Genomic DNA, 27,944 nt, shown 5'->3' with positions numbered 1-27,944 from the left:
GTTGAAAATACTAAACAAAGAATACTTGCAGCTGGTGGCTGGTGGCTCACGCCTGTTACTCTAGCTACACAGGAGACTGAGACCTGAGGATCATGTTTGAAGCCAGCCCAGGCAGGAAAGTCCTTGAGACTCTTATCTCCATTAAACTACTCAGAAAAAAGCCAGAAGTGGTGCTGTGGCTCAAGTGGAGAGCGCTAGTCTTGAGCACAAAGAGGGTCAGGGACAGCCCGCAGGCCCTGAGTTCAAGCCCCAGGATTGGAAAAAGAATACTTGCATCTCTACTGAGCATGTACAAACTCCCTTCATTATTCTATAAACAATTCAACTTAATATCTAATTTTCATAGTAGAACATTGCATTTGATATTGAGCAAGCAGGAAATGAGTCTGAGTAAATAACGATGATTGAATGGGTTGTATGCTAATACTCTGCCATTTTGTATGAGGGACCTGAGCATCCTTGGATATTGGTACCCACAAGGATCCTGCAACCAGTCAGCTCTCCACCAGACCAGTTTTCCCTTCCCTTATCTGTATTTGGTAGGGTTTGGTGTCCCCAGCTCCAAAGAAAAGGTAAGATGTAAGCCTGAGCCTCGCTCCCTGGCTTTCCTGTGTCTTGGCACAAGACTATCTCTGCTTCAGTTCTTTCCTGTGACTTGTTAGTGGTTTGGTGTAGGGATCCAAGTGACCCAGAATCTTCATGGGTGGCAGCTGTCTTTCTTCAAGTAGTTTCCAGGCCCACTCAACACCCAGCTGGGTACATTGAATGAGAATCTACTCACCACAGGCAGCAAGTCAGAGATGTGGCTCCAAGGGTATATTTGAATAGTTGGAAAGAGAAGCTGAGAAGAGTTTCTATGAGAGGCGTGTCCCCTACCGGGGACATTCATCGATCTCTATGCTACTCTGCCACAAAGCTTACAAATTGCATGTGTGTACACGTGTGTAGTCTTCCCCCTACTTGGTAGACAGGGACAAGCCTATTATCCCCTGTAAGAACAAAGGGCTGGCTGGTTTGGTCTACAAAGATGGTCCCTTTCATCTAGGCACTGGTGGTACACCCCTGCAATGCTAGCTGCTCCAGAGCCTGAGATCCGAGTATTGCAGTTCAAGCCAGCCTGGGCAGAAGTCTGTGAGACTCATCTCTAGTTAACCAGAAAAAAAAACGTGGAGCTGTACCTCAAGTAGTAGATTGCCAGCCTTGAGTGAAAAAGTGAAGGGACAGTGCCCAGGCTCCAGTACTGGCATTCGTGCATGTGTGCATGCACACACACACACACACACACACACACACACACACACACACACACACACACACACACACACACACACACAATCTGTTTATGCCTCCTGTATGGAAACTTACCCCTCCACTAAGTCACAGACCTGGAGCACCTCTCTTAGTGTTAAATAGTACAACCCCCATGCCTGGACTCCTCCAGAACAGCCCCTGGAAACAGTGACAAGGAAGACATGAAAAGCTGCTCAGAAGGCCCTGGGCGCTTAGGCTGTGCTGAGCACCCTGCAGACTTGGGAGAGGCCAGGAGCTGCCTGAGGAGCAGGCTCTCAGGGCCTCTGCCCCCCTCTAGCTTGCCTGCTGTGAAAGGGGCAAAGGGGGGGAAATGCAGCCCCAGACCCTCACCGGCCATGTACCCCTCTTTGTGCGGGAGCATCAGCCGGCCACCTGTTGTTAATCTAGCCTGGTAATCCATTCTGCACTGTGTCAGCAGTTCAAAAGGGCACTGTTAGTATTTTTTGCCGACTTCAATTAACGTGAGATTTCAGAGGCCCCTCTGATCACATTTCATCTGTCATAAGTCAGGAACAAAACAGACAGATTCCAGTTGAGAGGAGGAAGGAGAAGGAGTTTATTGCAAACAACAACAACCAAACAGACAGTCTGGGCTGTGCCCAAGAAAGGGGGTGCTGGGAGCACCCACAGGGACTGTGGCATTTCATCCTGCATCCCTGTCCCAAACCCCCCACCTCTCCCCCTCCCCCCAAAAGATGTAAGTGCAATAACTTACTTTAAAACGTAAGAACGTTCCTTTCTTTCTTTCTTTCTTCTTCTTTTTTTTTTTTTTTAATACTTTGCTATAATGTAGTTACATGGTGGTAGAGGCCATCAAACGTTATGGAAGCGACCTCATTTTTCTTTACATTTTTTTCTGAATTTTAAGTTTTTTAATATATATATTTAATATTCCACCCCAGGCCATTAAGCTAAAGGAAAAGTTGCAATTATACAGGGTTAAAATATCTTACAATAGGAACAGCAAGTACTGGTTGAGGTTCATGTTCCATTTTGCACTCTGCTTTCTCTCTCTCTCTCTCTCTCTCTCTCTCTCTCTCTCTCTCTCTCTCTCTCTCTCTCTCTCTCTCTCTCTCTCTCTCTCTCTCTCTCTCCAAGCACTGCACAACCAAACAGGTTATTATACACTGAAAACTGTCCTTCAAAATCAGTAGTATAAAGATCTAGAACTATAGGCAAGGGTGAAGAGGAGAAGGAAAGGGAGAAAATACGTTCAATGGGTTGGGAGAAAATGCGTTCATTGGGTTGATAGTGTCCAATGGGAACCGCTTCCCTCCCTTGGCTAATGGAGCCTTGGGAAGTAAGTCTTCTTTTCTAATGGGATGGTCATGGAGTATTAGGTATCTGAGGACCAGATTGTCAGCACACTCTCTTCCTACCACACCCCATCCCCATACACTGGGCTGTTTGCCTCTATGCCTGAAGGGCCATCCCAGAGCCCTGGAGCCCTGGATGACAATCTCACCAAGGATATCCCAGGGAGCAATGGCTGCTTATGTGGTACACAAGATGGTTTCCATGGAAACATTCCATGGAATCCTGCCTACCCGCAGGATGATGAGAGCTAAGGCACCAGAGCTGGGTCCTCCTCACTCTCGCTCTCTCGCATTCTATACCCGCAGTTGCCCTGCTTCTCAAAGCTGGTTGTGAGAGCTGAGAGTCAAGTACAGATAGAAGAATTCAAGGAAAGTCATGAAAACCCATGTCCTCCATCCCAGTACCATCCAGAGCCTTGGCCCCCATGCCTGGGAGGCAGCACATTAGTGTGTGGCCTCGACGTGCTGGGTCATGATCCAAGCAAGGAAGGACTAGATAGGGGCCTGTCAGGGCTGGGCAGACCCACTCTGCAGCTGATGACCATTGCTTTGTTGTTCAGTGGCATCTCTGAACACATAACCAAAGGAAATTCTCTATTTTCTCTGCTTATCTGCCTAGCAGAATCTCTTTTGCCTGCTTTCAGTAGCCACAGAGCGCTCCAACAACCACCCAGCATCCTAGGGGCTGCTAAGGGAGACAGCAAGCAAAAAAGAATCCAGAGAAAGCCCTAACTTCTCTTGTGGAAAACTAAACACAGCTGAATTGATGGAGGAAGGCTCTGGGCAAGCTCTGAGAGACCCGTGTCACACTGGATGCCAGCCGAGGCCCAGGCCCTTGGTGATAAGCCTGGGCTCTTGTCTCAGCACAGCCTCAGGAAATTCACTCAGGGCCTAGTGATTGGAGTTAGGCAGGCCTGGAGGGTGAGGACAGGAATGGACGATGCCCAACCTGGGCATGCGTGGCTCCCTCTGAGAGGTGACAGGGCTGTGTTTAAAACGGACACGTGCACAAAACCTTCTGCTAATGGAGGACTTTCCTTCTCAACCACTTTGGGTTGAAATTTGCCTGTCTTGAATCTATCCTGGCCAGAAATCAAACATAGAGGAATGAAACAGCAGGGAATCCCTTCTCTAAAAATCTAACCAAACCTTCCCTCTGGTCCTCCTCTTCCCTAGCTTCCCTGGTCTTCTAGTTCATTGTTCTGATTCTCTCACATGTAAAAAACAACCGTGGTGAGATTTTCTCTCACACCTACCCTTCCCCAGCCATGAAGACACTTAGGAAGGGTGCTGGGAACCGCTTTGGCCTTGAGGTCTTCCTTCCCTGTGCTGGATTCTGGGGAGAACGTGCTAATTCAGTGGGCCTCAGAACTAGAGAAAGATTCCCCAAAGTCTCTCCAAGCCCCTCAAACAGTTCAAACACTTGGCAGCCAAGGCTTTGGGAACATTTAACATTTAATATCCAAGACCCTTTCCTCTCCCTAAGATCAACCTAAGAGCTGTGGTCCACAGAGAGGTCTATGAAACCAGCCAAACCCAGGTCCTTCCCCAGTTTTGTTCCATAGCAGATCAGAATACCAGCCCAGGGGATGATGACACACCTTTGCCTACCAGGACCTTGAGCAGCTCTGGGGCAGGGGCCATCAGATATGTCAAGCTTTCTCCAAGCCCAACCTGGGAGGCCATTCCGTGTCCAGGACCCCGAGCCTCATGCTTTTCCCCTTCCCCACTGACATGAACCAAGGTAGAAGGTGGAGAAGGCCTGCACATCTTCCAGGGGGTGGCGAGGGGCACCTGCAGGAGGGATCTAGCTCAAGGTGGCTCTGTTGCTGTTAGTGCTGGGAGGGCTGGGGTTGCTGCCAATGTAGCATTGGATCAAGTCAGATAATTGGGGTGGGAGTGGAGGAACTGGCTTCGGAAAGGTTGACCCAGAGGAGCTTACAGCTTACTTATGAGTCCTTCCAGAGAACAGAGGGGACACAGACTCTGGCCCCTGCAGAAGAAGCTGAAAGAGAGGCTCTACAAGGGCCTGGAGAGCTATAGGAGAGCAGCCCATCCCCCTAGCCTAGATGGGCATAACTCTATACCATGCCAGGCTCTGGGCAGAGGGGTTCCAGAGGTGTTGCCCAGGGGCAGTCAGTCTGAGACCATCCTATTTGGAAGCCAAGCATGACCATATATCCTCTAGCACAGCTTGTCCGCTACTCTTGAGCCCTACGCTGGGACCCTGAGCCTTAGCTTGCTTATTCCACGTTGTACATCCTGCCACTCCAGGACACTGCTAAGCAGTTCCAAATGAGTGACAGGGCTCAGAGAGGAAGGGCCAAGTGCCCCAGATCCTCGTGAAGGGACCCTACAGAAGCCACAGAGCACAGCTGCTCAGATCTCCCTCGTGGTGCCCCTCCTGGCCCCCGGGGCCCTCCCTGCAGGCTTCCTCCTCCTAGCACTTATCCACTTCCAGCACCATGGAGTCCCGGGAGGCCGTGCTGTTAGCTGCCCTCACCCCTGGCTCTTCTCCTGCAGTGTCCACAGATACCAGAGTCTCGAGGTCCATGTCCTCTCCTCCAGGGCCATTCTTCCAGATGGGCCACTGCAGGGTCCTTTAGCTTTGACTCCTCCCCTCCGCCATTCACTTCTCCAGTGCATCCAGCACAGAGCACCAAGGGACGGCCAGGCTGCAGTCAGCGAGGCCCATTAGATCAAAGGCTCTCCAGGTGCCTTGGGTCCAGGAAGAAAGGTGACAGGAGCTCATTCTCCATAGTGCCTGTCTCTCAGACATACAGCCATCAGCCCAGTGCCCAGTGAACCCCCCCCAGAAAAGGGACAAGACCAATCATCGAGGCTGCTGGATCAGGAAGGAAGCCTAACCTTGACTCAAGGTCAAATGGCCAGGCTGGAGGAGCAAGAGAGGAGAAAAGGCCTCAGCTTATCATGACACAACGCTGCAGGAGGTGGCCACCTGGCTTTTTCCATTGCCTGGGGCCATGACCAGGATTCTCCACCATAGTTTGCGGGGGATGCAGGGGCCTGCTGCCTACTCAGTCCCAGCAGTCCATGGGACCTCAGACTTGGGGTGGCTGAAAGTGCTGAGGGCCAGGCCCCTGGGCCAGGCCAGGTTCCTAAGAAGAGGGTTGAGTGGGAGACTGGGGGCCTGGAAAGCAGGGGCATGGCCAGGACCCCGAGGCGGGGAGGGGCACTGGGACGGACAGGTGGGGTGCTGTCATGTGGCCCAGGAGATGGCCGCACTGTGCTCCTTAGCTTTCATGCGCAGCGCTGCGATGCTGGAGGTCTTGCGGTCCGGCTCACCATTCAGCTCATAGCCATTGAGGCCTGGGCTGAGGCCTGCGGCCCCAAACAGGCTGCCCATGTGTGTCTGGCCCACGTGACCGCCAGCCCCAGAGACACTCAGGAAGTCGGTGACACTGCTGGCCCCAGAGCCAGGGGGGTGGGCGTGAGGGGACATGCAGGCTGGCACGGGGTCACAGGGGACCACACAAGCTGGCACTGGTGAAGCAGCCCCATTGTTGCCAATCCAGGACGGGTTCTGAATCTGGGGAGGGAGAAGAGAGACACCTCATGAGCTGGCTGGAGGGTGGTGGTAGGAGAGATACCTTGTCTTTCGTGTCGCCATGACAAGGAGACCATTATTTGTGATTGCCTGCCTGACTTTGAAGGACGCCCCCTGGGACTGGGGTTTTATCCTGTGGTACCTCTGTTCCCAGGGAAGGCTGGCAGCAGGAAGTCAGGAGCAAGAACTGAGTATCAGGCTACAGCTAGCATTCAGAGTGAGGCCACAAGGCCACCATGGAATTCACAGAGCACTTGGGGTTGAGAGCACAAACTCAGGTTTGGCAGGCCAGTGTGATGGAGGGGGTTGTGGACAGCAGAGGCTCAAGGTCCCCAGGTCAGAGGCTGAGGGGCCAAGGACAAAACACGTATGTGGGCTGGGAAGGTGGCTCAGTGGTAGAGCGCTTGCCTTGCATGCCTGAGGCCCTGGGTTCAATTCCTCAGCACCACATAAGCAAAAAGAAAAAAGCCGGAAGTGGTACTGTGGCTCAAAGTGGTAGAGCGCTAGCCTTGAGCTGAAGAGCTGAGGGACAGCACCCAGGCCCAGAGTTCAGGCCCCATGACTGGACCCAAAAACAAAAACAAAAACAAAAACAAAACAAAACACGTGTGTGTGTGTGTGTGTGTGTGTGTGTGTGTGTGTGTGTGTGTGTGTGTGTGTGTGTGTGTGTGTGTGTGTGTGTGTGTGTGGATGATGGTCCTAGAACTTGAACTGAGGGCCTAGACACTGTTTCTTAGCTTTTGATTCTTTTCATTTTACTCAAAGCTGGCACTCTACCACTTGAACAACACCTCCTCTCCCAGCTTTTTTTTTTGCTGGTTAATTGGAGATAAGAGCTTAAGGATTCCCTGCCTTGAACTGAGATCCTAAGATCTCATCCTTCAGAGTAGTTAGGATTACAGGCATGAGCCACTGATACCTGGCATGGTTTATGATGCAGGGTCTTACTAGGTAGCCTGGAACTCTCACTTATCCTGCCAACCTCTAAAGTGCTGGGATTAAAAGTGCTCACCACTGCATCTGGCCCCAAGATGGAATTCTTAAGGCTTCAGAACTAACCCAGAATGGAAGGGGACAGCTTCAGGAGTGAGCAGATAGAGCTGAGGCCCGGCACTCATGAGCCTAGGAGTGGAGAGGCTGCTCTGGCCCCATGAGAAGGTTGAAGTAGACATCTAATCTTCTGTGGATGTGTGGCGGTCCCTTTTCCTTCCCAGCTCCCACTCTGCCCTTGGACGCATGGACCTGGAGTACAGGGCACCAGCTCTGACAGGAGACATGCACCTCTCCACTGTCTTGGGGGCCTGGGGCAGGCTTCTGCTACCCTGCCCTTCCTGAAGAGTTTGAAGGTACCAGAGAGACATTTAAAAGCAGAGTGGATGGACCCTAGGCCCCCTAGTCCCACAGGACACTCTTAGGGCATCAGAACTGCCTGCAAATCGGCTGTGTCATCTTCCTCCAGCATGCCCTGGAGAGGGAGCTGGTTGGTCCCTTTACCCCCTTTTGGAAGCTGTGTGGGGCCTGGGATTTGTGGGGCTGCAGGTAAGAAAGATGAGCAGCCGCCTTGGTTTTCCCCCTCTAGTTACAAGCTCAGATAGCATCATTCAAAGCCAAAGATCCAGAGCTGATGTAGCCCTCTGAGTACAGAGGGAGGCTGGATCTGGGGAGGGGGACAGGGAGGGAAAGAGAAAGAGCATGAAAGAATGTGGCAGGGGCTGACACAAGTGCAGAAGTACATGGCCCTGTGCATTCCTTACTTTCACCTTGGGGTCTGCCCACTTGCCAGGGGGAGTAAAGAGCTGCTCCAGGCGATAATAATGCCAGAGACTATTTGCTAGCATGGCACTCAGGCATGGAGGGGAGTAGCAGTCAGGAGGACCTGGGACATGGGCTGGTTGCTCTAGGCAGGGGGGTGGGGGCAAGCTTGGGGCTGGAGGTGTAGTCAGGAGGATTGAGAACTCCAGACTGCTTGGACAGTTAGTAAGACTGTCTCAAAAAAAAAAAAAAGGACTGGAGGTGTGATTCAAGAGGTAGAGCTGCTTACTTAACATGCTCAAAACCCAGGGTTCTATCCTCAGTACCATAAAACAAAACCCCTCATCAGCCTACATATCCTGGATGGCTGACATCACTACTGACATTTCTTCTTGTTCCTTTGTGTTTCATGATGGACCTGGATGGTTCTAGGATGAGCTCTGGCCAACAGACATCCAGAAAGATGCCCGGGGAAAAGACAGGAAGGACAGAACATAGTCACCTGGGGACCTGGCTAGTGCAAACTGCTTTCAGGAAATTGTGTAATTCCCAAAGTGGTATTGCATGATTTAATTTAAACCTTAGAATGGTCCTACAAAAGAGCTGAGGTAAAGCTGGATGATGGGGCTCATGCCTGTAATCCTAGTTGCTCAGGAGGCTGAGTGTGAGGACTGCAGTTCAAACCAGCCTGGGCAGGAAAGTCCATGGAACTTTTATCTTCAATTAATCACCAGAAAACCAGAAATGGGGCTGTGGCTCAAACCTGTAGAGCACAAGCCTTAAGTGAAAAAGCTTAAGGACAGTGCCCAGGCCCTGAGTTCGACACACACACACACACACACACACACACACACACACACACACACACACACACACACACACACACACACACAGAAATGAGGTGAACATTTCTATCAAGTTCAATTTACAGGTGACAAGCTGAGAGCTGAGGGGAGCAAGACCTGGGGCTGGGCAGAAACTCACTGTGGGGCACAGAATTCCATGTTCATCCTAGCCTGGCCATGAGCCCTCCAATTTTCAGAAGTTGCTTTCTTCTGATGCTCCAGAGGAATACATGGGCCCTCTAGCCATGTCCTTTCCTCCCAAAAGCCTGGCTGAGTCTGGGAGAGTGATTACATTGGCAGTGCAGTTGTGGGCCTCCCACATTCTAGTCCATACAGATAGACACCTGGCACGAGACACACCGACTCTGGGACCCTATGTCTTCCTTGGAGAGACGACTGTCAGCACACCTGGCCCTGGGATGGTAGGAGGCTCCTGGCAGGACTTACCTGGGCGTAGTTCTCCGCTCGGGTGAGGAGGGGCAGCTCGTAGGCAGTGGAGAAGTGGGTCCGCACCTGCTGCATCTGCCCGAAGCGCTCCCTCTTCCTCCACTTGGCCCTACGGTTCTGGAACCAGACCTAGTAGACAAAATGGTTGTCACAGTGTCAGGCCAGGTGGGGTGGGCCTTGTCCTTGGGCAGTACAAACAGTGGCCAGTAGAAGTATGTATTAGGGCTACAGGTAAACATCCGCTTTGGCCTTGGTCCTCAACAGAGTACAATATAGAAATATCGACTCTGAGCTGGCAGGTAGCTCGCCCTCCTCAGGCGATCGTGGGTCAGTACGTCCACTTGTCTAAACTTCAGACTCCAGACAAGTGACACACGCACACTGAAAACATGTCCCTGGGCATTTTCGTTTAGTCACTCACTAGTCCCAGCATTGGTGCACTGGGAAGACAGGTGCTCTGCCAGGCAACAGCAACAGTCACAGAAGGCTTCCCAGAGGAGAGGGCTGGTGCGAGGCCTTGAGTGAATAGCAGGAGGACCTGAGCTTAGGAACACATGGCATGCTCAGGTAGCCGGAAGAGGCCAGTTTGATCAAGTAGTGGACAAGAAAGAGCTATGCAAGCAGGAGTCAGATTGGGAGGCAGTGGTCAAGTGGTAGAAGAGAAAGAACTATGGAAGCTGGAGTCAGGCTCAGGCTCAGATGCCAAAGAGGGGTTTGCTCTTGGCGGGGGGCGGGAGGGGGTGGCGCAGAGTGTCAATGGGGTGTGGCCCTGTAACACTTGTGGAGAGTGGACTGTTGTAGACAGTCCTGCTGACACTAGCACGGGTAGTGAGTATGCCGTGGAGGCGGGCCGGGCACTGGGTGGCACTGGCTGAGAAGGGAGATCTGGGGGTCAGATGTGTGCCCAGTCTCAGGTAAGGAGAATGCTGTGCCCTTTTCCTTGGCAGGAGCATTTGTGACAAGCTGAGAACCTTCCCAGCTTCCTGGGCAAGGAAGGACTCAGCATTGGGCCTGCTTTCAGGGGCCTCAGCTTGTGGGAGAGGGAGGGTGAGGAGGAGTTGCCATGGAAATTGTGGCCTTCCCAGGGGCCTCCCAGGAGTTCAGTGAACAAACAGAATACCCATGGAGCACTGGCACCGCCCGTGGCCTTGGTTGTGCATCTGTGGATGGGGCACTGAGCCCTGAGTAAAGATGGCACTTCATGGGAGCAGCGGAGGGGAGACAGATGGGACTTCAGAGTTTTTAGAGCACTTCTCATTTGTTTATTTATAGCTCCTGACCTTTCTCGCTCTCTTGCTAGAGGATAGAGGTCAGGAAAGAAGGAGGCTGTGTGTCTCATGGCCGTGTGGGAGAAAAGGGTAGGGTGCAGGGTTGCACAAGGGTGTTTCTCCATCCCTACTATGCATGGCTTTCCTCCACTTCGTGCATAGGACACCCATGTGTGTGCACACACGCGCATGTGCACGTGCACACATGTCCACACATGTGCCCTTCCTGTGACCTCCCTGGAGTCTGAACCTCTCCTAAGGCTTGGAGTCTCAGCTCCTACCCCAGAGCCACCTGGGGCCCCTTTTCCTCAGGGAGCCCCTGGGTGCAAGCCCAGGCCAGCCCAATGGGAGCCAGAGGCACAGGGGGCTCAGCTCTGTGAAACTGGATCCCCCTTTATCAGTGGCCAGGAGTGGGGGCTGGGCAGGCTGGGAGAATGAATCAGAGGCGCTTGTTTTCATTTCAGGTTTAATTTCCTGCAGGCTGAGCTTAGCCCTTCCCTTCCTCAGCCTCCCAGAGTCTTCTGGGGGGAAATCGAGGGGAGGGGAGAAGCCCACCAGAGGCATCAAGATATACTGTTCCCTGGCTCCTTATCTCTCTCTCTCTCTCTCTCTCTCTCTCTTTCTTTCTTTCTTTCTTTCTTTCTTTCTTTCTTTCTTTCTTTCTTTCTTTCTTTCTTTCTTTCTCTCTCTCTCTCTCTTTCTTTCTCTCTCTCTTTCTTTCTTTCTCTCTTTCTTCCTCTCTTTCTTTCTTCCTTCCTTTCCTTTCTTTCAGGGTGGGGCAAAGGCAAGGCAAGTTGATGTGGCTGCTGGGGTCCCAGGTTCCAATCGTTGGGAGAATGGAGAGGTCTAAGGAGGTATCAGTGCAGGCTCTGGGGATGACAGGGAGGACAAGGAAAGACCCCAGGGGGGACAGAAGCATCTGGCAGGGGGGTCTGAAATTGAGGAGAGGAACAGGTGGGGATGGAAGGGTGTGGGGAGCGACTATCTGGTGAGGATGGGGGGGAGCACTGGCCATGGGAGGGAGTGGAAGGGAGCCAGGACGGGTTTATTTGAAGGCTGAGAGGTGGGCAGGGGCAGGGGTGCTAGGGGAAGGGGTGGTGAGCAGGCCAGCCCAGACCTCCTACAGAAGCTCTCCTCTGGCCTCGGCCTCTCCCTGTGCCCAGGTCTAGAGCTTCTGACCAGACCGCAAAGAAAGCTAAGCCTGCTGGTCCAGCACATCCTGGTGGCCACTCTGTGCCAACATCCAGGGTCTTTCATCTCTGACCCCCAGCCGGGCCTCTGAGCTCTGCCTCCACTATGCAGCGGGGTGCAGAGCCCACTGCACAGTCCCAGCCATCCTCTCCTTCTGCGTGTTATTCCCAGGACCACCCCGCTCCTGGGCCCACCCGGGCCTAGGCCCACTCAGCACAGGCCTCTCCCGAGGACCGAGCTGTGCAAAGAACCAACTGTCTTGGCGGAGGCCTGGCTAACCGCAGCCCATCTGGGGCCAGGGCGGGGTGGCCCAGGGCGGGGAGGCCTCTGTCTTATTGTCTTCAGACACCAGCTGTGGATATTGGAATCCCAGACAGCACAGAGAGGCCCCTGCACCCCACCCTGGAGCAAGGCCAGACTCCAGGCTTCTTCCCAGGAAAAGTCCATCTTGAGACCCCCCCACCCCATCGACCCCCCCTCCCGATCCCCACCGCCACTCGACGCCAGGCACCTGGCTTGTCACCAGCTGAATGCGGGGCCCCAAACAACCTCCACAGAGGCCGGCAGGGGTTCCATCACAGCCCCAAACCCCCCAGGGCACTGCCAGGCTCAGAGCTCAACCCAGAGGTCTGACGCACATGAAGATCCCACCCACCCTGCTGCCTTTGTACAAAGAAAAGCCAAAGAACAATCTGGCATGTGTCCTGGTACAGCAAGCTAGAGTCAAAGAGCGCTGGACTGGAACACCGGCACAGCACTGCTTCTGAGTCGATAGTAGCTTCAAGCCATCACTTCCTACTTCTGTGACTTCCTTTCTCATCTATCAAGTCAGAAGATCAAGTGATCCTGTCTATCACTACCATCCTGTATTTCGACAGTCCTTCCCATTGAATAGGAATGTGTGTGTGTGTGTGTGTGTGTGTGTGTGTGTGTGTGTGTGTGTGTGTGTGTGCGCGTGCGTGCGCGCGCATGTGAGTTTCCCTTTCTATACCTGCTGCCAGTAAGCTCAATGTTGAAGTTTGTGCTCAACCCAAGATTTTGGACATAATAACCTTCCCATTTCATGACATCATCCTTGATCTTAGATCAAAATGAGAAATCTTAGCTTGTCAACTACCTCAAGTCTGTCTTTGAAGTATGCCCAAGTACATAAGGGTGAGCAGGAGAACCCTGTTTTAACTACACAATGGTGACTAAAGAATGCCAACTGCACCTCAGTGTCCTTTCTGTATTCTGTAATGACTGGGCAGGCTTCATAATTCTCCATGAGTTCTGCTCTTGGAACGGGCATTCTTTCTTAGGAAGCATGCATGCAACACACCCATGCAACCCACTGAGTAGACTTTGCTGCTTTATCCCAAGCCAACACAGCACCAGTGAGGATGCATTGAAGTCAATCTCCTCTTTGCCCGCCTGCTCCTCTTTCTCCCGTGATCCCTCAGCTGGAACGGAAGCAGAACTCTGAGGTTCCTGCTAGGCTCGGGCAAGTGAGGTCTCATGGGCTGAATTACAGCCTCAGCCATGTTCAACAGAATGGTTGAGAGAGGCAGACATCTTAAAAGGCTTAGAACCACATTCCTTGGTGAACCAGTCCCAGAGCTCTCTGTGGTGGACTGCAGGGCTGTTCTGATGCCTGGTGGCCCAAAGGTCTGAATGGCACTACTGATTAATATGGACGCCATTCCACTCTTGGGAAGTCTGCCATATGACAGCACTGGCCTGGAAGCTTCTAGCACTTAGTGTATGAAAAAGCAACCTGGGCATATATGTTGTGCTAAACTGAAGCTTGAGCAACTGAAGTGGAGTGAGTTTTGTCAACTCTATTTTGACAACTCAGAGATCTGTACTTTCTGGTTCTTTCTCTGTTACGATTCCATGCAGAGAGGGACTCACCCTCTGGATAAAGCAAGGCAATTGGTCTCTAGATAATGATTTGGGCCATTGGGTCTGCTTACAGTCTAGCTTCTCTCCTTGGTGGGGATATGGGATATGGGAATGAACATCCAAGGAACTCATGTTCTAGTGGGAGGTGAAGGACAGGCAAAATAAAGTAAGCCAAATCACACAATCCTTAAAAAAAAGAGGAAAAAAGGGCAAATAATAAAATGATAGAAAGTGACCTGGTTTGGTTGAATTGGATTAGGTTGGATTGCATTGGGTTGAGTTGTGTTGTGTTGTGTAGAGTTGTATTTGTATTGAGCAGTGTTGGTTTGAGTTGAGTTGTGTTGGATTGGGCTATGTTGTATTGGATTATGCTGTTCTGGGTTAGTCTGTTATGTTGGGTTGTGTTGGCTTGTTTGGTTGGTCTGTATGGCATTTGACTATGTCTTGTTGTCCTGTATTGCATTTGGCTGTGGTGTGTTGTAAGGATTGTGCTAAACTGTGCTGGGTTACATTGGATTGTGTTGATTTATGTTATGTTGTTTGGGGTTTGGTTAGATTGTATTGGGTTGAGCTGTGTTGTGTTGAACTTAAGGTGTTGTGTTGCATTGAATTGAATTGTTTTGGGTGGAGCTTTATTGTGTTGGGTTTTATTGTACTGAGTTGTGCTGTGCTATGTTAGGGTTACTGACTTGTGCTGTGCTGAGCCTGTTGTACAATGTTGGGATGGGTTGTGGTGGGCACATTGTGTTGAGCTATGTTGGGCTGAACTGAATTGTGTTGGGTGAATCTGTGTTGGGTAAGGTTGTGCTGAGTTGTATTGGCTTCAGTTGAGTTGTGTTGTGCATATTGTTTCGTGTTGTTTTGGTTTGGGTTGTACTGATCTGTGTCAGGTCTGGTTGTGTGGAGTGGGGTTGAGTGGGTTTGAGGTCTGGGAGAGACTACTTTGTCCATGGTGGCCAGGAAGACCCCTCAGACAAGTGTGTGACCAAGATCTGAAGGCAGAAAGAACATGGCCAGCAGACAGTTGAGGGCACCAGGGTTTCGCCCATGCTATGGGTCTGTTAGGAACCCTGTTTCCCATCTCCATTACCCCTGTTCTTCAGTCAAGGACTGGGGCCTCATGCGGTGGAGGGCCAGGAACAGAGTGGCCTCCTGGGCCTCCACTGGGATCACCTCCTTCCACCTCCTCTCTGGGGTCTGCCCAGTGTGCGTGGTGGATGCGCCCAGCGGGGCTCTAGCCTGGCCCGCAGCCCCGGCTGACCTGCACGCGGGCCTCCGTGAGGTCCGTCCTCATGGCCAGCTGCTCCCGCGCGTACACGTCGGGGTAGTGGGTCTTCTGGAAGACCTTTTCCAGCTCCTCCAGCTGGTAGCTAGTGAAGGTGGTCCGGTTCCTGCGCTTCTTGCCCTTGTTGCTCTCCGAGTCGGCCTTCTCCAGGGGGCTCGGCAGGTCGGCACTCGCCCGCTCCTGGGCTCCCTTTGCCCCAGCCTCCTTCACACTGAGGTAGCTGTCCATGCCCACGGGGTCGGAGTCAGGTGGCAGCTCCGGTTCACCCAGGGAGCTCTCTTTGGCTGAAAAGGGAAGGAAACACGGTCAGAAACCAATGGACAAATCCAGCAAGAGAGAAGGGGAGGCTGGGGGAGCCCATCCTGCCTCTCCCCAGAGGAGCCTCGAATATGAGATCAGGAGACTCAATTTCTAATCCAGGTTAGCGTCATCGTGCTGTGTGACCTCGGGTAAGTCCCTTTCCCTCTCTGAGTAGCTTTGGCATCATCTTTGAAAGGATCGCTTCTAGAACCAATAACATGTGAACTGGCCTGGCCAATCTGTGATCCTAACCCCGCCCCAGGAAAGCTAAGCTCCTATCCTACAGCAACAACATTCACTCATCAAGAGCGCTTTAAGAATCTACCCAGTGACCTCCTAACCCAGGGCTCAGGGGACTCAAAGAGGCCAGTGTAGAGGCAGAGTCTGGTCCCAGGAGTCAGTGTTCTGAAATTCCAGTGCTGAGGACCACACCCCTTGCCCCCTGCTCCCCCCCCACTCGCCCCATCCTCCACACTGTTCTCCAGCGCTGCCCATTGAGGTCCTTCCTCCCTTGGGGGTTGGAACGATTGGGCTTGGGCCAGGTTTCCCACCACCAGCCATGTCTAGCTGCCTGCCATCTACAGGCGCTGTCAGGCCCTTATCTCCAGGATGTCCACATGCAGGCCCCCCACCTCCCTCAGAGGGGTGATCCACACATTCACAGCTCGCTGCTGGGCACTGCTGACAGAATGCAGCACACACCTAGTGGCTCAGAGCAGAGGTGTGGAGGGTGACAAGGTGGAGGCCAAGCTTGGCCCAATCAGATTGCCCAGCTGGGGCCTGGCAGGGGAGGGTTCCCCCGCTCTGCACTTCAGATAGGTTCCCTAACCCCCCCCCAAAGTCTCAGTTTTCCCCTCTATAAGTGAAGGTGAGCCGTGTGCTGGTGCCTCATGCCTGCAGCCCTAGCTCCTTAGGAGGCAGAAAGCAGGAGGATCATGGTTCAAGGCCAGCCCAGGCAGAAAAGTTCATGAGACCTTATTTCAAACAAAACAAACAAAAGGACAGAATGAAACTGGGCACTGATGCCTCATGTCTATAATTGTAGATATTCAAGAGGCAAGAGGCAGAGACCTGAGAATTGTGGGTCAAAGCCAGCCTAGGCAGACAAATCTAGGGACTCATTGCTAATTGACCAGCAAAAAGCTGGAAGTAAATGTGTGGCTTAAGTGATAGAGTGTCAGCCTTGGGTGAATAAGCTCAATGAAAGTATCAGGCTCAGAGTTCAAGCCCCAGTACCAGCACGAAAAAGAGACAGAGAGAGAGAGAGATGATGAAGGAAGGAAGGAAGGAAGGAAGGAAGGAAGGAAGGAAGGAAGGAAGAAAGAAAGGAAGGAAGGAAGGAAAGAAAGAAGGAAGGGAAGGAAGGAAGCAAAAGGCAGAACTGGAGCTGTGGCTCAAGTGGCAGAACTGGAGCTATGGCTTAAGTAACAGAATGCCAGCCAAGCATGCACAAGCCCTGAGTTCAAACCCTAGTAACCACACATACACACACACACACACACACACACACACACACACACACACACACACACACACACACACACACACAGACTCCTGCTGTATTTGCTCACAGGGAGTTGTGAGAATGGCGTGTGTGGTGCTGGCTGTGCTGGCTGTGTGGCTTGACTGGTTATAGGCTCTCATTTCTGACCTGGCTTGGGAAGCCCATGAGCTCCGTCAGCACTACAGGACCCCAACGGAGGACCAGACCTCCAAGAGTGAGAAGAAGTGTGGAAGGATGTGTCTGGGCGTGCAGGACAGGCCCCAATTGGAGGTGTGCAGAGGGGGTGCAAGCCCCCTTGCCTGTGAGGCCCGGCAGAGCAGGAGGACGGATGCATTCAGTCAATGAGAAGCGTGGGGCAGTCCACAAAACCCTTCACGGGGGTAAGCTTCCTCGTCACAAGTCCACGTTGAGGTACCAGAGTTGACCACTCTGAACCCGGTCTCTGCTGCAAAACCATCCAAGTAGCAGATGTTAAGAACCACCATAATCAGGGAAAGGCCAAGATCTGAGGATGAGGGTGGAAAGCCAGAGCGTGGCAGGCAAGTCTGTAAGTCTCTTATCTCCAATTAAAAAGCCACAAATGGAGCTCTGGCTCAGGTGGTAGAACATCAGCCTTGAACAAAAAAAGCCATGGGACAGTGTCTAGGTCCTGAGTTCAAGCCCCAGGCACAACACCAAAAACAAAACAAAACAAAAACGAAGTCACAGTGATGTTCCTGCCCGGGTCTCTGACTCTGTCTAGATCCTGGGGGCCCAGGCTCGGGATCCCTCTTGTCCCGGCTGTGTACCCCAGGGAAGCTGGGAGGGATATCTCACTTCTGTCATTGCCCCTCCTCCTCCAAGGCACTGAAGAAAGGGCATGAGGTGGGCACCCAGAGTCACCTCGGATGGACTTGTAAGAGCTGTGCCCGAGGGCCATGCCCAGTGCAGAGGACTGGTGCACGGGTCCAAAGACATCACAAATGACCCCCCCCCCGTGAGCCCAGGGGCACGGAGGGCCTCCCCTGAACCGACAGCGCGGTGCACACTGTGGCTGCCAGCTGGGCTGAGGGCTTTCAGCAAAGATGTGCATCTTCCTGGCACATAAATAAGTTTTATGTTTGGGGATTTTTTTTTAAGGAAAGAAATCCCACCCAGTTCACCAAAAATAAACATCTCCATTGAGCAACTTCCTAGCAGCCAGGCCAAGAGGAGATGCCCCCTCCCCTCCCCCCACCTCTGCCTGATATAGCTCAGCTCCCCCAACCCATCTTATACCCTATGGAGCCCAGCAGGGGCCTCTGAATGAAGTCTAGGACTGGGACCACCCTACAGCAACAGGGGCCAACTGGGTAAGAGCCGCTCCAGGTTATAAAATCTACGGGTTGGCTGGGAATGTGGCTTAGTGGTGGAGTGCTTGCCTAGCATGCAGGAAGCCCTGGGTTTGGTTCCTCAGTACCACACAAACAGAAAAAAGCCAGAAGTGGTGCTGTGGTTCAAGTGGTGGAGTGCTAGCCTTGAGTAAAAGAAGCTCAGGAACAGTGCCCAGGCCCTGAGTTCAAGCCCCAGGACTGGCCCCCACTCTCAAAAAAGTCTTTAGACTTAGGGAGTGACCCAAATGTATAGTTTTAACGGGGCGGGGGGAGGGAGGGGAGGGGAGAGGAAGGGAGGGGAGAAACTGAGGCTAGCAAGAAAAAAAAAAATATATATATACAGTGGCTCATGCCTCTGATCCTAACTACTAGGTCTAAAGGATCACAGTTTGAAGCCAGCTCTAGCAGAAAAGTCTTCAAGACTCTATCTCCATTTAACCAGCTAAAAGAAGCGCTGGAGGTGTGACTCAAATGATAGAGTGCCAACCAAGTGAGTGAGACCCTGAGTTCAAACTTGAGTATTAGGGGGAAAATAAAAGAATTCAGAGACCTTACACAACCCAGGAATCCTGGGTGCGGGAGAAGACAGCCCCAGAATACATGTGGCAAGACACAGCCCCAAGAAGCTTCCATGGAGCTGGCAGAGTCCAGGCTTCCATGGGGAGGGGAGAGTCTACTGCTGCCCACCTCTTACCACCCACTAAGTCCAAGTAGGAGAAACAAGGAAGTGGCAGGGTGTGTGCCAAGACCACCAGCCTGAGAGGTGGGGACCTGTACCTAGTCTCTGGTCTGTGACTTCCCACAACACGCGTCACCAATGAGGGTCTCATCTGAGTGGGGGAGGGGGACTCGCAGGTCCCATCTGGAGAGCAAGGCTGGCTGACATTGCCTCAGCCTGTGGGGCATCCCCCCTTGGCCAGGAGTGGGGTGTGCCAGCAGATGTGAAAAGGGGTATGAGGGCAGATATACTGGCATTGTGGGTGGCAGGAAGTTGAGGAAACTCCTGCTTCTGACTCCCAGAGGAAGACAGAAGAAATCCTTCTAATGCCACTCTTGATTATTGGCTGTCTCACTCTAACTTCTGATGCTGGGTCTCTCATTTAGACCACAAAGGAAAATGCCTCTGAGTTCTGTCCCCGCCCCCCCACCCCTTAACTATTAGAATGAGGAACAGTGGCCCTGGCTGGTGCTTAGTTCTAGATCCTAACCTGGTCACGGGCTGTAAGCTCTGTCCACCAGCAGCATCTCAACAGAGTGTTCTCCTCCAGCCTTGGGGGAGAGGGCGGGGCTCTGGTCCCCAGGAGCTGGGTCATTTGGCCCTCAGACCCAGCCCATATCTGCCTCCTATGTGTCTGGGCCTTGGTCCCTGGTGTAGAACTCCAGGGACTCTTTCCAGCACAGGGAGTGGACAGTTACCCCTTCTTGCCTTCTGCTACCTGCCTGGTTTCAAAGGTCACAATTCCCACTGCTGTTCTGCAGGTGGCATCCAAACACATGGGGCCCTGATGGTCTCAAGTTTGTGACAGGGGGTGGGTGTCAGGCTGGCCTGGCAAAGCCAGCCCACTATTCTCCAATTAGATGGTCCAGAAGGGTGAGCCAGATCACTAGCCTGGGCGAGGCTTGGGTGTTCATCAGAATCCAATTCGCCTGATGATGCTACCTTAACCAACTGGCTCCTGAAAACACAGAGCCTGAGACGGGGCCAGATTTGCTCCTAAGGCAGAACGCACAGCCCCCACCTCTGGCTTCCTGCCTTGACTGTCCCTCATTTCCAGCTGACCTCTAGGTTCAAGCAGGTATTAGCTGCCCCAGCCAGGAAGCTCTCTAGGATGCAAGAACCCTTGCCCTCCGCTCATCTCTCCACTGATGGCTCATGTTAGCAGACTAGTTCAAATCAAGACCCCACTGTCCCCTTCTGATGTCACTTCCTCAAGGATGGTCCCTTCTCAGCACAGGGCGGGCCAGGCCACAGGGCATCTGTGAGAAGTGACAAGAAGATAAATCATTTTGTACCTCTTTCTGCACCTACTATGTGCAAGGACCTTGTTGGACTCATATAGAAAACATCTGTTGAGCAAATGAAGAAACCAGTGATGAGAAAGTGGATGAATTAGAAAGAGATGTACAAAAACAAATGCAAACCAGGTGCCCATGCCTATAATCCTAGCCACTCAGGAGGCTGAGATCTGAGAGTCTGAGTTCAAAGCTAGCCTCGGCAGGAAAGTCTCCAGTGAACCACCCAAAAAGCTGGAAGCTCAAGTGGTAGAGCATCAGCCTTGATAGAGAAAGCTTAGAGAGAGCTCAAGTCCCTGAATTCAAGTCCTACAACTAGGAGGGGAAAAAAAAGAGCAAGCCACCATTTGAAGCTGCTGTCTGATGTGGCAGGTGATTGAGGGACAGATATCTCCTTGCAGTGATTGGGTAGGAAATGAGGAAGGGAAGAGGAAACAGACTTGGGACCCAAGAGGTGGGGGGAGAACCAACATGAATAATCCAGGCATTGACTGTTCCTGCGGGTACATGCATGTGCGGTACACACGCACACACACATTCTGTGGGAGAGGAGAGGTCACTGAGAGCCCCAGCTTGCTGGGATATTGGGGACCCTACTTCAGATGCAGCACACACACCCTGCCCCTGCCAACACTGGGGTAGGCTGAGCAATAACACAGCCCAGTTGGGGTCAGGCCTTCATCTATGGGACTGCTTCTGCCTGGTCCATGTAGAGCTCCAGACTGGCTCAAGGCTCCACCCCTCGCAGAGTGGGGAGGGGCCTGGGAGGTTTTGTCCTTGGGCCAAGGCAGAACAATGTATCCCAATGCATCCCTATTCTGGGACTAACCAGAGAAGTTAAGTCATGCACACAAGAGAAAGTGAGGAACGGAGACCACCCCACCAGCGCCGATCCCCCTCGGGGATGCAATCCGGAAGGGTCTTGGCGAGATCCAAGGCTGGTATTGAAGCGGGTGGAAAGCATTCGGTTCAAGGTGATCACGTTCAGCAGGAGACAGAGGCAGGGCCTCACACCTCTCCCTGTACCCTTCCAGGAAACCTTTCTTCCCGTGCCCACAGCCCTGGGGGGTGGGGTTTCAGCCTGAGCTCAGGAAATTCAAGAAATGGGAAACCTGGCCTTGTTCCCTTTTGCTTCCAGCTTTGTGTGCATGGTCAACCTAATGACCTCACCTCACTCTGTAGTAACCATTTTTTTTAAATCAAGGAGATTTCCAAAAGGTGCCCATGACTTCTTTCTTTTGCTGTGATGTAGAGAGAAGGCACTTCTAGAACCCTTGTGGGAAGGGTGCTGGGAGCCTCTTTGTGGGAACTCCTCTGTGTGGGGAGGGGGGGAGAGGCGCCAGGGTCCCACACACCAGCCAGCAGTTGGGGAGAGGCGTGAAGAAACCGCATGGCTGCCTTCAGAAAGCTTTGTGAGCACACATGCTGGCACCTGAGGGGCTCATGTGTGCCCATGGGCACAGACAGGTACACTTGTGTGTGGCTGTGGATATGGGCAGGCATGATCCAGCCCACACACAAGTGGATATAGCCATGTGTGTATATGTGTATGCATACACACACATGCACACACACAGTGCAGATGGAGCGTTTGGTACGGGGGCCTGGGTAATTTTCTCTTCCATGGTTTTGATTATATCTATTTTCCCTGCAAACATCTGCTTTGCCGGGGCTCCTCCACTCACTCTGTTCCCTGGGTGAGCCGGCCCCACACACACCCTGTGGCGGAGTGCACAGCACACCGATGTAATCTCCTTAAACAAAACAGGCCAGCACGAGGCCCTTTTATGCTATTTAAAGGGCACTGACTAAACCCACTGCTGTCCAAACAGATGTGGGGCGGGGGCAAGGGGAGCGGTGGCTAAAGGTCAGCCATTGATCGGTCCCCTGCACCCTGGGGCTCTGTGCAGACCTCAAATTTGGACATCTGTGTTTTACCTTCAGGCTCAGTAAATAAATGCTAAGGGCCAGTCGTAGCTGGGTGACATTTTGGTAGGGGCTGGGGAGCACAACTGCTGCCCCATCCCGCGGGCTGCCCGTCTGCCAAGGGCAGCCAGAGGCGGGGCACCACGCTCTGGCCAGCTGCTGAGAAGATGGCACAGCGCCCACTTCCAACAGCCACCAGCCAAGCGAGAAACGTCTCGAAGCAGAAAAGGTGGGGACAGCACAAGGACCCCGGGAGGAATATGGTGAAATCTGAGTAGAGTTTAGTCAATAGTAATATAAAAGGAAGGAGGAGGAGAAGAAGAAGAAGAGGAGGAGGAGGAGGAGGAGGAGGAGGAGGAGGAGGAGGAGGAGGAGGAGGAGGAGGAGGAGGAGGAGGAGGAAGAGGAGGAGGAGGAGGAGGAGGAGGAAGATGATGAGTAGGCTAGAGAAGAAGATGAGTAAGGCTATCTGGCCCAACACTTCACCAAATAAGCATGCAAACACGCACCCCCACCGTGGAAGCGCAAATTAAGTGCACAGTTATATTTTTACTCTGTGGTCATGGCAGAAAACAAGAGAACTGAACGCTGCTGACAGCTAGGACTTCTAGGTCCTATAAAAGTACCTTGCACTTGCCTGCGGCCTAGCGCTGCCCTCACCTCCCCGGGCCTCCGCCTCACTCACTCTTCCACTTGGCACTTTTGGAAGGTAGAGGAATCTTTAAAAGCTGGGGTCAGCTGGACACTAGTGGCTTATGCCTGTAAGAAGGCTGAGATCTGAGGACCATGGTTCAAAGCCAGTCCCAGCAGGGAAGTCTGTGAGACTCTCATCTCCAATGAACTACCAGAAAACTGGAAGTAGTGCTGTGTCTCAAAGTGGTAGAGCGCTAGCCTTGAGCAAAAAAGCTCAGGGAGAGTACCCAGGCCCACAGTTCAAGCTCCATAATAGATGGGGGGAAAAAAGCTGGGATCTGGGGAGGTCTTAGGTCACTGGTCCTGGAAGGAGACTATGGGATATTAGGCTCTCTCCTTCAGGTGAGAGGGTCCCCTGTTTCACACTCACACTGTAATGGGCTCACTTACTACAGACCTGAAGCAACACAGCTAGTGACCATGGACTGAAACCTCTGAAAGTGAAAGCCAGAGTAAACCTTCCTCTCCTCTTTTAAGTTAGCGGCCTCGGGTGTTTTGTAACAGTAACAGAAAGCTAATACAGCAAGTATGTGTTAACAGCTGAGTGGATATGTAAGCTATGGAGCACCCACGCGGTAGAACACTACAAGGACATGGAGCAATGGCAGAGGCAGCCCTGTGATTGGTGAGAGAACCAGGCTCAAAATGTACAGACTGTGCAGTTCCACTTTGCTACCATATGACATTCCTGGAAATACAGAACTACAGGCTCAGAGAACAGCTGGCTCGTGGTGGCTGGTGGTGGAAGGGGTTAGGGGTAGGGAGATCTATCTACTGAAAAGTCCCACTGGTGTGGTGAAACTCTTCCAAAATAACAGTCTTCTTGCAAAGCAATCCTGGGGACTGAACTCAGCACTTTATCCTTGCTAGGAAGGTGTTCTACCACTTGAGTTGAGCCATGTTCCAACAGTTTTTGCTTTAGTTTGCTTTTAGATTAAGTCTTATTGTTGTGCCTCGGCTGGCATCAGACTGCCATTCTCCTACCTCTGCCTCCCAGGTAGCTGGGTTCACAGGCGTGTGCCACTATAGACCTATAGACGGTATTCTGTATGCTGATTGTAATGGTGAGTATAGGCTTTATTTTTACAGCATATTATTTTACAATGTTAAAAGTGTAACTAAGGAGAAAATACAAAATTTATTCAAATAATGCTGGGTGCTGGTAGGTCATGCCTGTAATCCTACCTACTCAAGGGAGAGGTCTGAACACTGCCATTTGAAACTAGTCCCAATAAATCATCTGTGAGACTCTTTAACTCTAATTAACCAGCAAAAAGCCAGACACAAAGGAGTGACTCAAGGGGTGGAGTACCACTCTGGAATGGAAAAGCCAAGAGTACAAGACCCTGAGTACAAGTCCCAGAACTCCCCCCCATACACACAATTATTCAAATATATGCCTTGACATGGAAATTCCACTTATAAGGATTTATCCAAAAGAAATAATTAACAATGAGCCTAAAGAATGAAGAAAGTTCACTATGGTATTCAGTTTAAAATTAATGAAAATACACAAAAACAAAGGGCTGGTTAAATAAAGGATGCTATCTCTGTAAATGGAAGACTTTTCCTATGTCCTTTATTCCAAACACTGTTTCTTGTTGGCACTTGATATGAAGGATTTATTATGCATTTATCTGGTTCCTTGCATTTGCTTGTTTACGTATCGTCTTTCCCTCCCTCCTTACATCACGCAAGAAGCAATGTCTGGATATTTTTGCTTTTGTCTGCTGCCCAAACAAAAGCAAAATCTCTTTGGAAGGTGCTCAAAAAACATATAGTGAATAAGTGAACAAAATTTACAGTATAGAACAGCATTTTATCGCATGGAGAGACTCACATCATTTATTAAGAAAATCTCATCTGGGTAAGGAAGCATAGAGTGTGAGGTTTTCCAGAAGTAGGAACAGGGGTGTACAGGTTAACTTTGTTCATTCTTATTTGTCAATCCTGGGGCTTTGAATTCAGGGCGTGGACACTTCCCCTGAGCTTCATTTGCTCAAGACTGGCATTCTACCACTTGAGCCACAGCTCCATTTCCAGCATTTTTGGTGCTTAATTGGAGATGAGAGTCTCACAAACTTTCCTGCCTGGCCTGACTTCAAACCGAGATCCTCAGATCTCAGCCTGAGTAGCTAGGATTACAGGCGTTAGCCGCCAGTGCCCAGCTTTTGTTTTGTTTTTGTGAGTGTGAATTTTCTATTTGTTCTCCTGGAAACAGCAGGCATTAGACTGCTGATGGGGGCTGTGTGATAGGGGGCGTCACCACCCTTAAATAGAAGCAGAGGTACTTTTAAGACAGAACCCTCTGCACATGCCAGAACCCTCTGTGAAGTCTCCCACTGCTCCCCCAGTCCTCAATAGGGTGGCCAAAGATGACATAGGAACCCCGTTTCGTTTTTTGAGTTGGTTATGGGGCTTGAACTCAGGGTTTAGGCTCTGTCCCTGAGCTCATTTTGCTCAAGGCTAGTGCTCTACCACCTTGAGCCACAGTGTCACTTCTGGTTTTCTGGTGGTTAATTGGAGATAAAGAATCTCATGGACTTTCCTTTCTGGGTTGGCTTTGAACTGTGATCCTCAGATCTTAGTCTCCTGAACAGCTAGGATTACAGGCATGAGCCACTGGTGCCCTGGCAGTAACACTTTCAATCTAAGAACATCCCAAATACTGACATTAAAAAGTATTTAAGTATTTATATAAGAATATGTATTTAACATTCAAATTTTAACAGTGTCCTAGTTAAGTTGTTTGTTTGCTTTGTGCTAAGTCTGCTAACCCTACAAATCAGGTTTAATGTGTCTTCAGGGTCTTGTAGGCCAGATGGTCCCCTCCTGTCCCACAGACCTGAACCTCCCCATGTCCCCCCACCATGGCCCTTCTCCCACAATGCCCTGTGCAAGTGGCAGCTATCCCCCCCAACTGCTATGTCTGTCTGTCTGTCCCTCATCCATGTGACTAACAAGGACTAGCTGCTGTCTTTTTCCCTTTCTCTGTACCTTCTGCAGCTCTCCCCACCCTATGTCCTCTATGAACTAATTTTTTTAAGAATCATGATAAGAGAAAGAATCTATAAACACACACATACACGCACACACCTGGAACATGCGTTTTGTAAAATTTGTTCTTGTTATCTGTACTAGGGCTTGAACTCAAGGTCTCATACTCTGGGTTTTTCTACTGGTAAGCTGATGCTCTACCACTTAAGCCATAGCTCTACTTGGGCTTCTATGCTGGTTAATTGGAGACAAGAGTCTTATGGACTTTTCCTGCTTAAGCTGGCTTCGAACCTTGCTCCTCAGATCTCAGCTTTCTGAGTAGCTAGGATTACAGGCATAGCCATTGGCACCTGGCTCAGCTTTGTTCAGTTTTTGAATCTAGAGCCATATTCTATACTTCTTTTTGTACTACATGAACTCCCACCACAGTGAGAAATTCTATCATTCTTGAATCGTTCCTCTTCTGCTAGGCACGTGGGTCTGTGATTATGTGAAGTCCTAACGGTGCTGATGAACACCGTACACTTCCATCTCTATTCATGCACAGTGATCACCTTGGAAATGCCAAGAACTAGAAATGCAGCGTTAAATCTTATGCACGTCTCCAGGCTTCTGATAAACCCAGCCAGACTGCCTTCCCCAAACAAGCCCCTGACCTCAGCCTCTCACCTCACAGCCAATCCTGGTCATTACAGAGCTTTTTGAAAAATCTTTGCTGCTGTATTAGGTGAATGTGAGGCCTTACCTGAATCCTTTATTTTTTTTTTTTATATTTCTTCTGCCATAAAGGACCTTCCTAGGATTCCAAGGTTTGGCCAGTGATAGTTACTATGCTTCCTCTTGGACCTCCACGGCTGGCCTGATCACACTCACTTTCCTGCGTTAAGATCCGGCTTCGGACCTGCCCCTCACTCCCACCTGAGCAGTTGAGTTTCCTGAGCTGGGTCTTGGACCTGGGACACACTCCTGGGATTCGTGCACATTAGCATGTGTGTGTCCCACTGGGAGGACACACTCCTGGGATCCTTCTGCCTTTGGCAGGACTGAGAGAGCTCTGCATGCCCTGCTAAGGATGGCAAGACCCCTACAGGACAGGCTCCAGGCCCTAGCCCTGGCTGCGACCCAGGAGGGGTCTGGTCCTCACCACACACTGTCTGTGTGCGGCAGCGGCTGCCTGGAGATAGGAGAGAACTTGTTAGTAGAGGCCCATAGGGCAGGACATGAAAGACCAAGGGGGCACTGTGCCTGCTCAGGTGGCCTCAGACTAAGCTCTTGGTTGCTATTTCTTCAGTTCTGCATGAATCTCTGCCATGGAAGTATAGGAATGAGGATCAAAAAGTGGTTGTGGAGGGACATAGCAGCCTCTCTCAGAGGGCTGATCCTCCATCCAGCCTCAAGGTTCTAGGCCCAACTCCTATAGGCCAAAACCAAGGCTGCAGTTGCACATACTGGCCACCAGGAGGCAATGCAGTTTTAATAAAGGATTTCTGGGAGGAGGTGGTACCCCAGGGCCCCCATTCCCAGAGGAGATTTCTAGAAGTTGAGGCCACTAGGAATGATTAGCCATTCAGATAGTTATTCTGGACCTAGGAGGAGTGAGGAGGTCTCTGTCCTCTGTGGGATTCTACCTCTCCTACTTCCAAGTAAGTTCTCACTCCTGGCTCATTTTCACTCCTCAAAATTCCCACAGCATGGCCTTTCTTAGCACCCTCCTTCCACAGGCGGATAAACCAGGCTCCACAAGGGACTATATAATGTCACTAACCATTCTCTGGAGTTGCTTTCCTTCCTGGAAACCTGGAGCCTCTAGCTACAGTGACACAGAGTAGGTGCTTAGGAAACAACTGACTTGCCGATGACTGCCCTGTGATTTGCAGCCCCTTCCCCTGTGGTTGGTCCCATTTACCATCACAAGAGGGGAGAGATTTCCCCCTGGTTCAGATAATGGAAGGAACTAACACAGAGCCTCCCAGATAACCAGAAACAGTGCTTCACCCTCCACAAGGTTTCTGAGCATCTGCGGTGCAGTCGTCATGGTTACCATCCCTTTACAGACACCATGTGAAACACCCTGTTTTTACAGCCTCAGAAACTCTGGTCAAAGGAGGTAAAAGAACTTGTCTAAGAACACACAGATAGTAGAAGACAACTGCTAAGATTTGAACCCTGGCTGGGGGTACTTCCCCTGGGGACCCCAAGCACCGGCATGTGGACCGTGTCTCCTTACATTGTCTGTAACTTGCAGACTACGATCTTTCAGCCCTCCAGTAATAGTGTGTCTCTCTGTGTGGCC

At 51.4% G+C, this 27,944-nt stretch overlaps 1 protein-coding gene across 1 annotated transcript in view; it reads right to left on the bottom strand.

The window, feature by feature from the left end:
- Window positions 1-5,847: 5,847 nt before the first annotated feature.
- Alx4 (ALX homeobox 4) overlaps window positions 5,848-27,944 on the bottom strand; it is a 41,294-nt gene continuing 19,197 nt past the window's right edge. The window contains exons 2-4 of the mRNA XM_070032038.1: window positions 14,844-15,151; window positions 9,240-9,368; window positions 5,848-6,177 (exon numbers count right to left, since the gene is read on the bottom strand). Coding sequence (XP_069888139.1) covers window positions 5,848-6,177; window positions 9,240-9,368; window positions 14,844-15,151 — 767 coding nt within the window. The remainder of the gene's footprint in view (window positions 6,178-9,239; window positions 9,369-14,843; window positions 15,152-27,944) is intronic.

The sequence above is a fragment of the Dipodomys merriami genome, unplaced genomic scaffold, assembly GCF_024711535.1.
Source record: "Dipodomys merriami isolate MVZ:Mamm:240054 unplaced genomic scaffold, mDipMer1.0.p SCAF_21, whole genome shotgun sequence".
Lineage (NCBI taxonomy): Eukaryota > Metazoa > Chordata > Mammalia > Rodentia > Heteromyidae > Dipodomys > Dipodomys merriami.
The sequence above is the reverse complement of the archived record's forward strand: the minus strand, read 5'-3'. Positions and strand labels throughout refer to the sequence as shown.